Raw genomic sequence first — 15,934 nt, 5'->3', positions numbered from 1 at the left:
TAATGGTTGAACGCAAGGCCAACGGTGAGCTCCAGAACAGCAGACACAGGAAGGCCACCCATACAGATCAAGTACTCAACTATAAGAGCAACCAGTAAAAAATGAGGTCTGCAGATGCTGGAGATCACAGCTGCAAATGTGTTGCTGGTCAAAGCACAGCAGGCCAGGCAGCATCTCAGGAATAGAGAATTCGACGTTTCGAGCATAAGCCCTTCATCAGGAAACCATCCCAACACAAACAAACAGAGCTGCATCAGAACATTGTTCAAGCAAGTTGTAACACACTGCAGCACCCTCGAGCTGTGCAAAGCCGAAGAACACCTGTACGGCATCTTCAAAAACAACGGTTACCCAAAAAGTGAAGTCTGTTGGTGTTTACAAAAACAGACCACAATAAGACACAACACATTTGGAAACATTGGTCACCCTGCCATGCATCAAAGACATATCGGAAATGACCACCAGACTACTCCAATCCCTAGGTATCATGGTAGCCCACAAACCAATAAACACACTATGACAGCTACTGACAAGTATAAAGCATTCCATACCCACAACTAACAGAACCAACGTTATATACAAAATACATCAGACAAACTGGAAGAAAACTAGCCATTAGGTTACACAACCATCAACTAGCCACCAAGAGATGATCAACTATCATGTATCCATACACAAGGAGAAAGAAGGACATCAATTCCACTGGGACAACATATCCATTCTAGGACAAGCCAAACAAAGACATGCACTTGAATTCCTGGAGGCTGGCACACAACTCGGAACTCCGTTAACAAGCACGTAGAGTTAGACCCATATATCAACCACTAAGAAACAAAACTGAAAATGATACCCTGCCAGCACCCGGCCTATATCCCTCCAATACGAAGGGTTTGGAGGGATATAGGCCGGGTACTGGCAGGTGGGACTAGATTAGGTTGGGATATCTGGTCAGCATGGACAGGTTGAATCGAAGGGTCTGTTTCCATGATGTACAACTCTATGATACCACGCATGTCAGCAAACCGGGATACATAAATAGCAAGTGGGACAGAACACCAATGCTTCAACGGTGGCACACTGATGTTGCCTAGCATGTTGACAAAACACCTGCAAACAAACTTTCTAGCTCACAGAGCAAGTCAACACCAACCACCTCACTTTTTCAGAATCTAAGGCCTCTTGGAAGATTATTATCAGTGCATCCACCATCTCTGTAGCTACTTGCTTAATATCCTCGGATGTATCCCATCAAGTCCAGAGAACTTATTGATCTTTAGCCCCATTAGTTTTCCTAGCACATTTTCTTTAGTGAGTTATTCCATTTATTTCCTCTCCTCCTTTTGCCCCTTCATTATTTAGTAATTTAAGAATGCTGTGAAGACTTATGCAAAGTATTTATTCAACTCGACCTCATTCTCTAAGGGGCCCGTGTTCACCCTTGCTTCTCTCTTGCTTTTTATATACTTAAGATGATAGATGAAGGTGATAGGTCAGAGAGGAGGGTGGAGTGGATAGGTGGAAAGGAAGACAAGCAGGTACGACAGGTCATGAGGGCACTGCTGAGCTGGAAGGTTGAAGCTGGGGTGAGGTAGGGGAACGGGAAATGAGGAAATTGGTGAAATCCACATTGATGCCGTGGGGTTGAAGTGTCCTGAGGCGGAAGATGAGGTGTTCTTCCTCCATGCGTTGGGTGGTGAGGGAGTGGCAGTGGAGGAGGCCCAGGACCTCCATGCCCTCGGCAGAGCGGGAGGGGGAGTTGAAATGTTGGGCCACAGGGCAGTGGGATTGATAGGTACGGGTGTCCCAGAGATGTTCCCTAAAGCACTCTACGAGTAGGCGTCCAGTCTCCCCAAAGTAGAGGAGACAACATCGGGAGCAACGAATACAATAAATGATATTGGTGGATATGCAGGTAAAACTTTGATGAATGCGGAAGGCTCCTTTAGGGCCTTGGATGCAGGTAGGGGAGGTGATATGGCCGCAGGTTTTGCAGTTCCTGTGGTGGCAGGGGAGGGTGCCAGGAAGGGAGAGTGGGTTGTTTGGGTGGGGGGGTCTGGAACTGACCAGGTAGTCACGGAGGGAACAGTCTTTGCGGAAAGTGGAAAAGGGTGGGGAGGGAAATATATCCCTGGTGGTGGGGTCCATTTGGAGGTGGCAGAAATGTCGTCGGATGATGTGGTTTATGCAAAGGTTGGTAGGGTGGAGGGTGAGCACCAGGGGCATTCTGACCTTGTTATGGTTGGAGGGGTGGGGTTTGAGGGCAGAGGGGCGGGATGTAGACGAGATGCGTTGGAAGGCATCTTTAATCACGTGGGAAGGGAAATTGCGGTCTCTAAAGAAGGAGGCCATCTGGTGTGTTCTGTGGTGGAACTGGTTTTTTTGGGAGCAGATACGTGGAGGTGGAGGAATTGGGAATATGGGATGGCATTTTTGCAGGAGGTAGGGTGGGAAGAGGTGTAATCCAGGTAGCTGTGGGAGTCGGTGGGTTTGTAGAAGATGTCAGTGTTGAATTGGTCACCATTGATGGAGATAAGAGAAATCCAGGAAAGGGAGGGAGTTGCCTCTATTCCTGATGAAGGGCTTTTGCCCGAAACGTCGACTTTCCTGCTCCTCGGATGCTGCCTGACCTGCTTTGCTTTTCCAGCACCACTCTAATCTTTACTGCAGTTCATACCAACAAGACTCCCACGTTGCCCTCTCCTTTCCAGCTGTGCTTTTAAAATGTCACACACTCTGAAATACTTAGTTCTTAGCTTTGATATCCTTGTAATCATATCTTGGTAATGGATCTAAGATCATACCCATTAACATGTATGGTGCCATTAATTCATTTTGTTTGTTCAATATTTTACACACATTCAATAATGAGCTAATATTTTGCCTTAGTTTTTTTTCCCTCTTTGGCACTATATACTGTGTTTTCTTTTTGTGTGTTTGTATATTCTGTCCCTTCCTGCCCCACTCTGGGTATTGTTATGACTCAGTCCCCTGACTTGGTGACATATTGTCTTGCTCTCAAAGCACACATTTCTCCTTCCCAAAGCTTCCCCTCATCTAATTAGTTTAAAATCCATATGGGATTTGCATCAAGTGACATTTATCTGCATAAGTTTTTTTGTTTTAAAAATGGATGTCACATTTATTGTAGATTACAGAATGAACTAAAATATTCCCAAATTAGCTTGATTCTTTTTATTAAAATTCCACCTGAGATTATCCCTAATTCTACAAATCTGCCAGTTGAACTATATACTGTGTTCAATCATTTTCTGTTTGTTGGGATTTGAAATTTATTTAATGTATGTACGATGAGTCCTTAGGTGAAAGCAAGGACTGCAGATGCTGGAGATCACAGTCAAGATTAGAGTGGTACTGGCAAGGCACAGCAGGTCAGGCTGCATCCGAGGAGCAAGAAAATTGACGTTTCGGGCAAAAGCCGAAGTCAATTTCCCTACTCCTTGGATGTGGCCTGACCTGTGTGTTTTTCCAGCACCATCCTCATCTTGACTGTAATGAGTCCTTCACAATCACCAAACTTCTCAAAGCACTTGACACTCAATGAAGTACATTTGAAATGTTATTTTTGTACTGTAGGAATTTGTATACTGCAAGCTCAAGCAAACAAAAACTGTGATAACAATCAGATAACCAAGTCAGAGATAACTCTATCGCTCTTTTTGATCCAGTGTCATTAGATCTTTTCTGTCTACTTTAGACAGCAAACAGGCCCTCAGCTTAACTTTTCATCCAAAAGACTGATAGGTTTAGGGTTTCAATCCTTCAACAGTGCAGCACTCCCTCAGCACTGAACTGATTTTTGAGCTCAGGTCCGAAAAATGAGAACTCCTGACTTAGAGGTGAGAATGCTACAAAATAAGTGACAGCTAACACACACACTGCCATACTAGAGTAATTTAACATTGAGGGAGGATGCTCCAATCCTAGGATTTGCTATGTTCTTAAAGTCCTCACAGAGTTGAGTTGAATAGTTGGAGTGGCAGAACTAACACCCAGCAGACCTTATCTTGGACATCCCTTTTTTCACATGCTCTAGAAATTAGACATTTAAAGTGCTGGAAGTGAATGTCAGTAGCTCATCAATACGACATACTGACTGAGTAAGGTTCCCAAGAGTAGGCAGAGAGATTCAGGAACAGCAAACTAGCTTGAATGTACATAAACCTTTGTGAATGTATGAGAAGGAGAGTAGGTGAAGTAAACATTGGTCCTTCAGAGACAGGAGAGACCATCATTGGCAAAATGATTGAAATATTTTCAATTCTTCTTCATATTAGACTGCATCAAGCAATTCCTTCTGTTCTCACCAAATAGCCTGTGTCTTTGGTCCTACTTGGACATCCTTGTTCTCCAGCGTGGCAATATTCTTCATTTATAATGCTACCCATCCCTCTTATCTTTCCTCATTACCTACTATCCAGGAATATTTAATTTCCAGTGCTGTCCTTCTTTGAGCTTCTTTTATAGACACAATATTATAATTCCACTTGATAGTTTGCATTTGTAACTCACAATTTCATTTACTAAGCTCCATGTATTCAAAAACATGCACAGTAACCCAAATTTAGACTTTCTTACTTCATTTAATCTGAGCCCATTTAATAACTTGTGCTTCCTCGTATCCTGTGCAGATATCACACCCCGATTCCTACACTCCTGCCCAGATAGTTTAAAGCCTCCCCAAAAGGAAAGCAAATCCCTTGAACGGAGATCAATTCAACCACTTTTCTTGCGGTTTATTTTCCTATTTTTACATTCACTTGTAGTCTTGGAGATAATCATGATTTGACTATTTTTGGAAGTCTGCTTGCAAATTTCCTTCAGCTGTCTAAATTCTGACTGCAGGATCAGCTATGGCTGAACTCCCCAAATGAGCCATCAGGTTTTTCAGTATTCAGAACTGAACATTGTTTTGAAGGAGACTGGAACTCAGTGCTCCTGCACCACCTGCTTCTTGAGTGTCTGGAGCTTATCCATTCACTTCATCCTTGCATCCATGAACTAAATGTGCTATTCATGAAATTCAACCTCAAAGATGCACTAAAAACTGTGAACTAATTCTGACAAATTTGGTGAAAGAATATCAAGATATGAAAGTTCCCATATTTGAAAATAAGAGTTATTAGAATGCTATGTCTTGGTATGAACAGCATAATTCTCAGGTTTTAACTGATATCTAAGGAAGAAGTTGGAGTTATTAATGGAGTTACTAACCTTCTTAATGCAGAAAGTACTAATGCATAACTTCTATGACAAACTATCAATACTTATTTAAAAACTCATACCGGTGGCCTGCCAGGACCACGAGCTCTGCGCTTCCGTCCTTTCCCCTCTGGATCATCAAATTCACCAGTAACATCAGAATGAATAGTCGTTTCATTAGTCGGCTCCCTGAAAGTTAAACATTACAGATATTACGTATCGTTATCTCTGACTGTCTTCATATTTCAATTCTTCTCATCACTACCACCACTATCTCAATTCAGATTTTGCCCATTGAGAGATCAGAACTGTGGAATAAATTATATTCTATAATATAGGTTAATCAAAATTCAGTAAATTAATCTAACCAAAGTTACACAAATCAAAACTGAAAACCTACATTCTGTATGCTCTATAACACAGCTTTTGTGAATATAGTTCATAAGTTTGCAGTTGACACCAAAATAGATGCTGTTTAGATAGTGAAAAAGATTAGCTTGGAGTACAAAAGGACCAATGGGCCAAGGAGTGGCAGTTGGAGTTCAATTCAGGTAAATGTGATATGTTGCATTTTGGTACGGCAAACCAGGGCAAGACTTACACAGTTAATGTTAAAAAGCACACAACACCAGGTTAGCTTCCTGATGAAGAAGCAGTGCTCCGAAAGCTTGTACTTTCAAATAAATCTGTTGAAAATAAACTGGTGTCAGGTGATTTCTAACTTTGTTCATCTCAGTCCAACACTGGCACTTCTGCATCATATACAGTTAATGGCAGGGCCTTGGAGAATGTTGCCAAAGAAAGAAACCTAGGGGTGCAGGCAGACACGGTGAAGGTGGCATTCGGCACCCATGTCTTTGTTGGTCACAGCATTGCGTATAGGAGTTTGAATGTCATGTTGCGGCTATTCAGGACATTGATGAGGCCACTTTTAGAATACTGCATACAATTCTGGTCCCCTTGTATATAAAGGATGTTGTTAAACTTGAAATGATACAGAAAAGACTCACAAGGATGTGGCCAGGACTGAAGGGTTTGACTTGTAGGGAGAGGCTGAACAGGCTGGGGCTTTTTTTCCCTGCAGCATTGGAGGTTTACAGAGGTTTATAAAATCATGAGTGGCATGGATAGGTTGAACAGCCAAAGTCTTTTTCATAGGGCACGAGAGTCCAAAACTAGAGGGCATGGGTTTAAGGTGAGAGGGGAAGGATTTTAAAAGAACCTGAGGGGTAACTTTTTGATGTAGAGGGTGGTACATGTATGGAACAAGCTGCCACAAGAAGTGGTGGGGACAAGTACAATGCCACCATTGAAAAGGCATCTGCATGGGTATACAATAGGAAGGGTTAGAGGGACACGAGCCAAATGCTGGCAAATGAGACTAGGTCAGATTGGGATATCTGGTCGGTACAGATGAGTTGAACCAAATAGTCTGTTTCTGTGCTGTATGAATTGCTATACCAAAGCAGCAAGCAAAAAAGATCACAGGTTTTCTGACTTGCTACGGGGTCCTTTCCTTAAAGTGTTATGGCCAGAAAGATTAATTTGGCCCATCGAACCTGCACTAGTTCTCCAAATGAGCATCATGACTTTGTGCAATTCATCTGCTTTTTCCTGACACCTTTGCACATTTCTTCAATTTAAATAATGCTATGTGCCCTTGAGTGCCTCAATGACTGTGCCTGACCACACTTCCAGCCAGTGTACTCCAGACCCAACCATTTGTTGTGTAAATGTGTTCTTTTTCCTCACATCATGTTTTGCATATCCTTTCAAACCTTATCTTTTGTAGGCAGGAACAGTTTATATCCAGCGCCCTCATGATCTTGTAAACCTTTGGAAACAGAAACAATTGTTATCTAGTCCCCTTGTGATTTTCTAAACTTCTGTATGATCTCCTCCTCTTAGTGGTCTTATTTCCAAGCACAGGGTCAGCATCTCCAAAATATTATCATATCTTCATCTTTGTAATCAATTTTGCAAATCTCTTCTGCACTCTCTTTTTCTGTCTCAATTTCTCTGGCCACAGGAGAGGTGCCAGAGGACTGGAGGACAACCAATGTGACATGGCTATTCAAAAGGGGAGAGAGGAATAGAAATATAGAATAAAGCATTTCATCATGGTAACCCTGTGGAATGCTGCCTTCTTCCCAGTTGGCTATGAAAAAACATATAGGGCTTGATGTATAGAGCCGGACAACCATGATGGAATTCGTCAAGTAAAATTCTACCAGCTGCAGTGGCTATGTGCTCTTCATTTGGTTAATGGGGGCGGTCAGTTTGTTCCTGAGTTAGGGTCTCACCCAGTTCTTCAATGACAAGCAGTTAATGTGGCTGTACCGCATGTGTGGGGTAAATCACAAAAACAAAGGAGCAAATCAGGCTAATTCAACTACTGTGGGATCCTCTTTTTTTATGGATGGAAGGATTTTTACTTAAAATACGTCCGAACGTATTCACTTACTATTGGAGAACAGCATCTCCTAGAGAGCCAGTGTAGTTTCAGAGCAAAAAGAGGCCCCCAAAGTCTGGCATTTGTACTCAGACAAATACAAAAGTGCTGTCAACAAAGTAAAGCCTTGTATGCCACATTTGGAGAATTCGCCAAGGTATCTTATGCAGCAACAGACTTTTGCAAATTATTGAAATATCAATAATGCCTACCTAGGTTCATGGCCATGGTGAACCAGTTTCATGAAAATTAGTATGGACAAGTAAAAGTAAAACAACAAACTCTGGAGATCCTTCTAAATTTCCAAAATGGTGAAGTGAGGAAGAAGAGGAATTCATCAGTGAACTTCCTTGTATTGATGACTGCACTCTCCTAGCCCACAGTCATTATATAAAGGACAAGCCACTTATAACAACATATTTTTCTGGGGCAGCATAAGTCTTTGAATTAAAATTCCATCTCAAGAAATGTGAAGCTCTGTATTTGTCTGCAATCGAAGAGGAATACAAGACTATTCAGCACTGCAATTGAAGTGAACAAACTGGAAGCTCTCAAGCAAATTAATTATTTGGGGAGTGACATTGCCATTTTTGACAAGGAATCAGGTGATAGGCTTTCTAAAGCAAACAAAGCATTTTTGGAATTCTAAAAATTAATCTGGAAGGAACACATCAAAGCACAGCCTAAACTCAACCGTACATACTAGAATTGAGTGAATGGTCCTATACTGCCATCATGTATGGCTCTGGAGTCCTTCCATCAACACTACATCCACACCATCAGGACTGCATCACAAACATTAAATTTCTGAAAAAAGCCAACATCAAAAGCATCAATGCCATCTTCCTGAAAAGCCAACTGCAACAGATGAGTTACATTGCCCAGGTGTGCACAATCATCTGCCCAAGATCACATCATACAAAGAGTCAAACACTGGTGAAGGGAACAAAGAAGCCCCAGTTTCAAAGCAAACATTACAAAGCCTCCTTGAAGACACCCTTCTCTAACCCTCGCAATGACCATCACCAGTGCAAAGTGCCAGCTGCAGATTGAGATGTCTGGAGATACTACAGACACCTTGGAGAATGAGCTAAGAAACCAACATTAGAACACGAACGGTTAGACCCTATGGTACACAGACACAACTACAGCTTCGTTTGACCCACTGTAGAAGAATCTACCTGATAGAGATGGGGCTGATTATAGAGCCCGTGAGCAATTATCCCAAACTTCCTAAAATCTTCAGCTGACAATAAATGCCAAGATGACAAGAAGATTGAAGGCTCAGATATTATGTTTGCTTCTGGATACCCTGAAGATTTCATAGTGTTTTCTGCCATGATCAATTCCCATGTATTTTTACACACAGGGAAATGAATCTCCCCAAACAGTTTTGTCCTGATCAATCTTAATCCAGACTTCCTCTTCCATTGAAAAACTGCTATTCCAGCAAGCCTGTTTAGCTCGAGAATATAGTTTTTCCTTCTTGTAGAGCAACTTTCTTCAGTGTGAATAGCATTCAATATTTGATAACAAATGATCAAAACACAAAAACAAATTTCATAAAATGGGAAACTGATTGTCTCATCAGATTTTTAAAAATAGCATATTTGAAAAATTATACAAGTACACAATTATACCTTTGCAACTGAAATAAATTAGTGTTTATAACTTGGTTTTAATACACAGCTTGAATTTTTTATATAGCTTTTACTGGTCATAATTATTTTCAAAGCATTTTGGATGCAAAATGCAAACAGAAGAAAAGGTTCTACAAAACATTTTAAATTGTTATTCTAATTTAGAGGAACACAAAGCTGTTTTATATTCAGAGAAATCCCATTCAGTCCACCCACATATGTGGGGCTTAAGGTGAAAGATATTTTAGAAATAGCCATTTCAATATTACATTTAAAGATTTTTTTTTAAAAATCAAAAAACATACTTACTGTAACACTGGTAACTCTGGAGTGATCATCTCTTCAGCACCTTTGCTGTCCACAAATCTGGACTGGAATTATGCAATTTCTTCCTTTTGCTTTTTGGCGATCTTTCAAATAACTTGATTGCGTAAAAATTGTTTGCTGCTTCTTTTTCTTGATTAGTCTTTATGAAAAACATGTTTGGGCAATTTCTAAAATTAAAAGTAAATATTAGAAAGGTATAATTGAACTTTAAATAAATAGAGAATTCTTTACTATTCATCCAATTCTATAAGTTACTGAAAGGTTTACATCAAACTACATTGTATCGCTGTTCACATTCTATGTTGACGATAAAAGCTTTAAATTCAATTGGAGACTCCAGATTTGTCTGCCACCCAGATTATGACTGAAATATTTGGAATAATTCTTATTTTACTGTTGTGACTCAATTGAAATACTAGAAACATAACATGAGTTCTTTGAAAGTTTAACAAAACTTCACAGTTTTAACTATTTGTAATTTATTTGAAATTAATACATAACCACATTTTATTAATTAAAATATAAACGCTATGTAATTTGTGCAACAGCCTACATCCATTAGCACAATTATACATAGCAGTTTTAAAAGTTGAATCTGATCAAAATAAAATTCAGTTTTCCAAAATAAGTTACCACAAACATCGCTTAAGTCTAATTTCAGTTTTTTTTTTCTAAACTGGATTTTTTAAAAAGTTGAGCACTTTTTAAAATTCCAAATGGAAAACATTAGGAATTGCAATAACTGAAAAAAGCCACTTTAATGCTCAGCTCTCTCTATGCTTGGAACCCACTGGTGCTCAGTTTTGTGAAATCACTAGGGAAAAGAGACACCCACAGGAATACTTCTGTATTGCATACTGTAAAAATGTGTTTCAATTCTACACGTTTACACCCACAATTATGCATTTTATTTTGACACAGCATCATGTTTTACTACAGTATAATTACAAAGGGGAATAAGTCAAAATCTCTTATATGATATGTACGTAAAGCAGCTAATCTTAAACCTCTTAAAATAAATTACATTATCAGTTAAATACATTAATTCATGAATGTTTTCATAAAATTCTGAGGTCTGTGTTACATGCATCATCCACATATATGACACTTCAGACATATTTTAAAATAAGGATAAGGAGTTCATTTTTGTTAATCAGAGCGAAGTTCCAAACTGATCTTGTGGTATGGTTTCTCCCTCCAATTTTGCCTACACTTTTATCTCACCACCAGGGGCAGTATTATCCACAAGCTTAAAATGATAAAAGCATTAACCCCTTGGTTAGCTTTTTCTAAAACTAAATTGAAATATTTCAACTTCCATTCTAACAAAAAAAGAAAAACAAAACAGAAAAAAAAAGTCTGATTTGTTTTTACAATTGTACTTAAGACACTACCAGGATCTAAAAATATTGACATTAAAATTTTAACTAGCTAGGAAACAGTAACAGAGAAAAATAAAAAAATAAACCTGCCGTGCCGTTAGTGTTATTTTTGCACAATTTTTGAACAATTGTCAACAAACCTAGGGCTATGATCATCTCAATATTCTTGAAGAAACATTGGCTTAAGAACCTTGAACATGTACCTGATTCAAAGATATTCTATTTTATAAAAACACAAATTAAATAACTTATTAGCCTGCCACTAGATGGCTGCATTGCAGATAAGCTGGTGTAAGGTTAGCTTGGATCTAACAGCTGTGGTGAACTCTTAAATGTTATGTAGCTACAGCCTACAGCTTCTAATTTCTGTAACTTAGAATGGTACACGTATTGTTTCTCAGGCACAGTGTGCAGCATGTTACCAGCAGAGGGTTCTCCTAGATAATATGAACAATCTCTCACAGATAATCTACATTCAACTCAGAATTACAATAGCCATTACAACTCAACAAAAGAAAAAAAATCTTAATTCAGAACTTTACAAGTCAGCATCTAACAGCTTTAAATGTACTTTCCTGCTGGAATCAATTTAATCTGTCGTGGAAAATTGACATAAGCCATTATGTACTGCTGTGCTTGGTTGAATTTTGTTTTGGTTTTCAAATTGTTTTGGCATTCTTGCATGCTCCCTGGCAACACAAATCCTCAGCTGACTGTTTCCTGTCTGACAAGCCTGACAACACAGCTGTAAACTGCAGCTACTCTTGCTACAATAGCTGGTGAATGAATAGCAATGCCCATCCCCCACCCTGTTAGCAGTATGCTCAGACGACCGAAGAAGTCAACTCAGCACTGAATTCTTATCATAAGATAAACAAAATACACATTTCTGTGTACTTTCAAGAGAAATAAGTGACTTCAGATTCCTGAAGTTCCATGGGAAAAACACAAAAAAGTATGATTATGCACTTCGCTTTTAGTCACCCTTCCTAATGTATTTCCTTTGCCTCAGTGACCTTGGAAACTGAAACACATTTTACAACATTAACAGCAATGTAGATTTTATATGTGCAACTTGTACTGATACTTTGTTACTTCTTAGGAGGAGTGTGGCATCGCCAGAATGGCAAGCAACTGACAACCATCCTTTATTGCACGGTGGCTCAGGAGGACAGCACAGTGGCTCAATGGTTAGCACTGCTGCCTCACAGCACCAGGGGCCCAGGTTCGATTCCAGCCTCAGGTTGTCTCCATGTCTGTGTGGGTTTCCTCTGGGTGCTCCAGTTTCCTCCCACAATCCAAAGATGCGCAGGTTAGGTGAATTGGTGCTAAAGTGCCCATAGTGTAGGGTGCATTAGTTCGCAGGAAAAGGTGTTTGGGTGGGTCACTCTTCGGAGGGTCGGTGTGGACTTGTTGGGCTGAAGGACCTATTTCCACACTGTAGGGAATCTAAAAATTATCTAAAATAAAATCTTAAAAAAGTGATTAGCATGTTTGGCTGTGCAGATATAGGTCTGTGTCACATATAGGTCAGACAAGGATGACAGATTTCCCTCCATAAAGTACAAGAATGAAATCAGATGAGTTTCACAACAATCATTGAGTGTGGACATGGTCATCATCACAAGCATAATACTTCACATTTATTGGGATTCAAATTTCACCAGCTACTGTGCTCCCACAGCATTAGCATGGGGATCTGGATTACAATTACCACAATGTCCCCATGTCCTTTATGAACCACAATATGATTTAATTAGGATGAACTATCTGAAAGTCAGCATTATTTAATAGAAAAATCACTTGGAATATTGCAGTCCAGATGTCAATCATTTCTATTGCATAATGTTAACCTGCAATAATAACATTTCAGTGTTAGCTCAACGCATAATACTTTGATTACTTATCTGGCATCAAAAATTTTATAAACAATACACAGTTACAATGGAAGTATCCCTGATGCATTTATTCATAGTTTATTGGGTTCAGCACAGTTTAGGATTATCGTGGTTATCATTTTAATTCTTAAAATAAGTTGCGTTGGTTGCACAATTTCTTGAAGAACGCTGGAGGGTATGACACGTGCCTGGAAAAAGTTCAGTAATTTGGACCGGTTGGAGAGGAGCCGGGGTGGGGGCGGGGAGGCGGGAATAATGCATGCCAGCTGGAGAGTAGCCCAGAGGGTTGGGCCAGCTGAAGACAGCTTCCCACAATTTGCATTCCCAATCCTCATTTGCGGGCTGCTTTTTTTGGTGGTAGTTGCTCATGCTTAGAGAGGTGGTGACACCACAAGTTAGGGGCAAACAGACAGGTGGGGAATGGGTGACCACCAGCTAATTCATTAGATCCCACTCGCTAATTGGTTTTCCATCTGGATATTGGGTGAGTTATAGCTCATCAGAAGAGTGAAGCAAAAACGAAGCCTGTAGTTCCGCTGGTGACCCAGCTGTACAGGTGAAAAGGAAGACGAGTGAAATGGCTGTATTCATGCAGGATTCATTTAGAGGAACAGATAGATATTTTGGGTGACCAGCAATGTGATTCCAGAATGATATGTATCTCTCTGGTGCTAGGGTCAAGGATGTCACAAAGGAGTGACATCCTTGGGGGAGCGCAAACCACAAGAAGTTGTGATCCACCTTAATACTAATGACAGACAGAAATGAGGATGGTCCTGCAATCAGAATTGAGGCAGCTAGATAGAAGGTACGCAAAAATGCAGTAGTAATGTCTGGATTTTCACCAGTATCACGTGATTGAGGATAGAAACTGGAAGATAAGACAGATTACTGTGTGATTGGAAGGAGGTTTGAGATTCTGGGACTGGCTCTGGGGAGACAGTACCTGAGCAGGTCAGTCAGATTACACCTAAACAGAATCAAGACCAAATTCATTGTCGGCATGTTACGAGTGGTGGGAAAATTTTCAACTAACTCAGCAAGGTGTGGGAATCAGGAGAGAATAGAGTACACCAGGATTCAAAACGCCTGGAAGAGGCAGGTAGCATTTGAACAGAGAATAGTATGTTTGAAGTCAGATTAAAGATGAAAATACTAAAGTCTAATTCAGGGTTACAGAGCATGTATGTACAGTTAATCAGATTTGAGTTACGAACAAGACCATCTATCATCTGGGATTATGATGTTGTTGTAACAATACAGCTTGACTCAAGGAAGGGCAGGATAGTGTGTTAAATATTCCTAGTTACAAGGTGTTCAGAAAAGATAGGGAAAGAAAAAATGCAGGAGAGAGTGGCATTTTTGGTCAACAAGAACAGTGCTGAGGAAAGAGGATGTTCCAGGGTTCAAGGACAGAACCAACTTGGCTGGAACAGAGGAGCAAACAAAAGTCTATCGGCCTCTTAAAAGTAGGAAGATGTAAAGGAACAAATCTGCAAGGAAATCACTGAGACACACATCATTGACCACTTATCATGGGGAGAATAATTACCCTAAAATAGTGCAGTGTTCAGGTCAGACAGGACCAAGCATTCTTAGATTGTTTTCAGGGGTATTTCTTTTCGAAGCATGTGTTCATTCCAACAAACAAGGAGGCATTTCTAGACCTGTTTCTTGATAATTAGTTGGGCTAAGTAGATCATCGTACGGGAGATATCATTTAGGAGACAGCAATCATTCTAACAGTAGAAGGTTTACAATTATAGTGGAAAAGGAAAAGGAAACATTGATTAACTGTGGGACAGAAAACCTCATGGGGCAAGAGGAGAGCTGGACTGTCCAAGGGCATTGCAGCAGGGCAGCTGAAGATAGCCCAAAGGGATGGGCTGGCTGGCTGGCTGGCTGGCTGGCGACAGCTTTTCCCCAATTTGCATTCCCAATCCTCATTTGCTGGCTGCACTTTTGGTGCCAGTTGCTCATGTTGAGAGAGGTGGTCACACTAAGTTAGGGCCAAGCAGACAGATGGGGAATGGGTGACCACCAGTTGGTTCATTAGATCCTACTCACCAATTGGTTTTCTATTCTTGATACCGGTGAGCATTCGCTCCTCAGATGAGTTAAAGCAAGAGCTAAGCCTGTGGCGCCAGTTACCCACTGCTGCACAATCCCACATCTTGACAAGCCAGTTTAAACTCTCTCCAACAGCACTAGAAAAACTCCCCACAAATGATGCTAGTCCCATTCTGGTTGAGGTGCAACCTGCTGGCCTTGCACGGATCCCATTACCCCCTAAAAACAGTCCTAGCTCCTGAAATCTAAGGATCCCCTCTCCCGCACTTCCCTCCAGCCATATACAGACCTGGACAAACCACTTACTTCTGGACACTAGCAAGTGGCATTTGAGAGAGACTGGTTGGACTGTAGCTGGAATACTGCGTACAGTATGGGCACTATGCTTTATGGAGGATATGAAAACACTTAATGCAAATACTTCCTGCAGACCTCTGGAGACTTTTCCTGATTTCATATAGCTTGGGGTTCTTTTCTCAGGACTTCCATCAAGTCCACAGCTGGAGAATAATTAGGCAAAGCAAAACCAAACAACCCAATCTGCAGTTTCCAAGGTAACATTGCTTCCTGCCCCAAAAGCCAAACCTTTGGTTTCTCTTTCTTTTTTAAAGATTATCTGTGGTTGGCTGGCCCAAACAGGTACTCTAGATTGCCCAATTCAACATCCACCAGCTGCCTGTTCAAGAGCATAATGATATCTTGGTTCTGGTTTATCTATAGCATTCTTAGAGCAATACTCAACCTGCATGATCTTTTCAGGCCAATTCTCAACAGCAAACATCAGATTTTAGTTCTCTCCTTTACTTAAAAATAAGCTGCTGTTCGAAGTTCAATTCTCTAATGCAACTCTGCTCCAAATCAAAAACGAGCAAAGATAAAAAAAAAGTGATAGTCTTGACAATGTCTCGCCCCTGCTAAGAGCAGATCGTCAGCACTCAGTAAAGC

At 40.5% G+C, this 15,934-nt stretch overlaps 1 protein-coding gene across 1 annotated transcript in view; it reads right to left on the bottom strand.

The window, feature by feature from the left end:
- stag1a (STAG1 cohesin complex component a) overlaps window positions 1–15,934 on the bottom strand; it is a 201,296-nt gene that overhangs the window by 58,480 nt on the left and 126,882 nt on the right. The window contains exons 2-3 of the mRNA XM_060834903.1: window positions 9,622–9,806; window positions 5,304–5,409 (exon numbers count right to left, since the gene is read on the bottom strand). Of these exons, the coding sequence (XP_060690886.1) occupies window positions 5,304–5,409; window positions 9,622–9,650 (135 nt within the window). The 5' untranslated portion in view covers window positions 9,651–9,806. The remainder of the gene's footprint in view (window positions 1–5,303; window positions 5,410–9,621; window positions 9,807–15,934) is intronic.

The sequence above is a fragment of the Hemiscyllium ocellatum genome, chromosome 13, assembly GCF_020745735.1.
Source record: "Hemiscyllium ocellatum isolate sHemOce1 chromosome 13, sHemOce1.pat.X.cur, whole genome shotgun sequence".
In the NCBI taxonomy this organism is placed as follows: Eukaryota; Metazoa; Chordata; class Chondrichthyes; order Orectolobiformes; family Hemiscylliidae; genus Hemiscyllium; species Hemiscyllium ocellatum.
The sequence above is the reverse complement of the archived record's forward strand: the minus strand, read 5'-3'. Positions and strand labels throughout refer to the sequence as shown.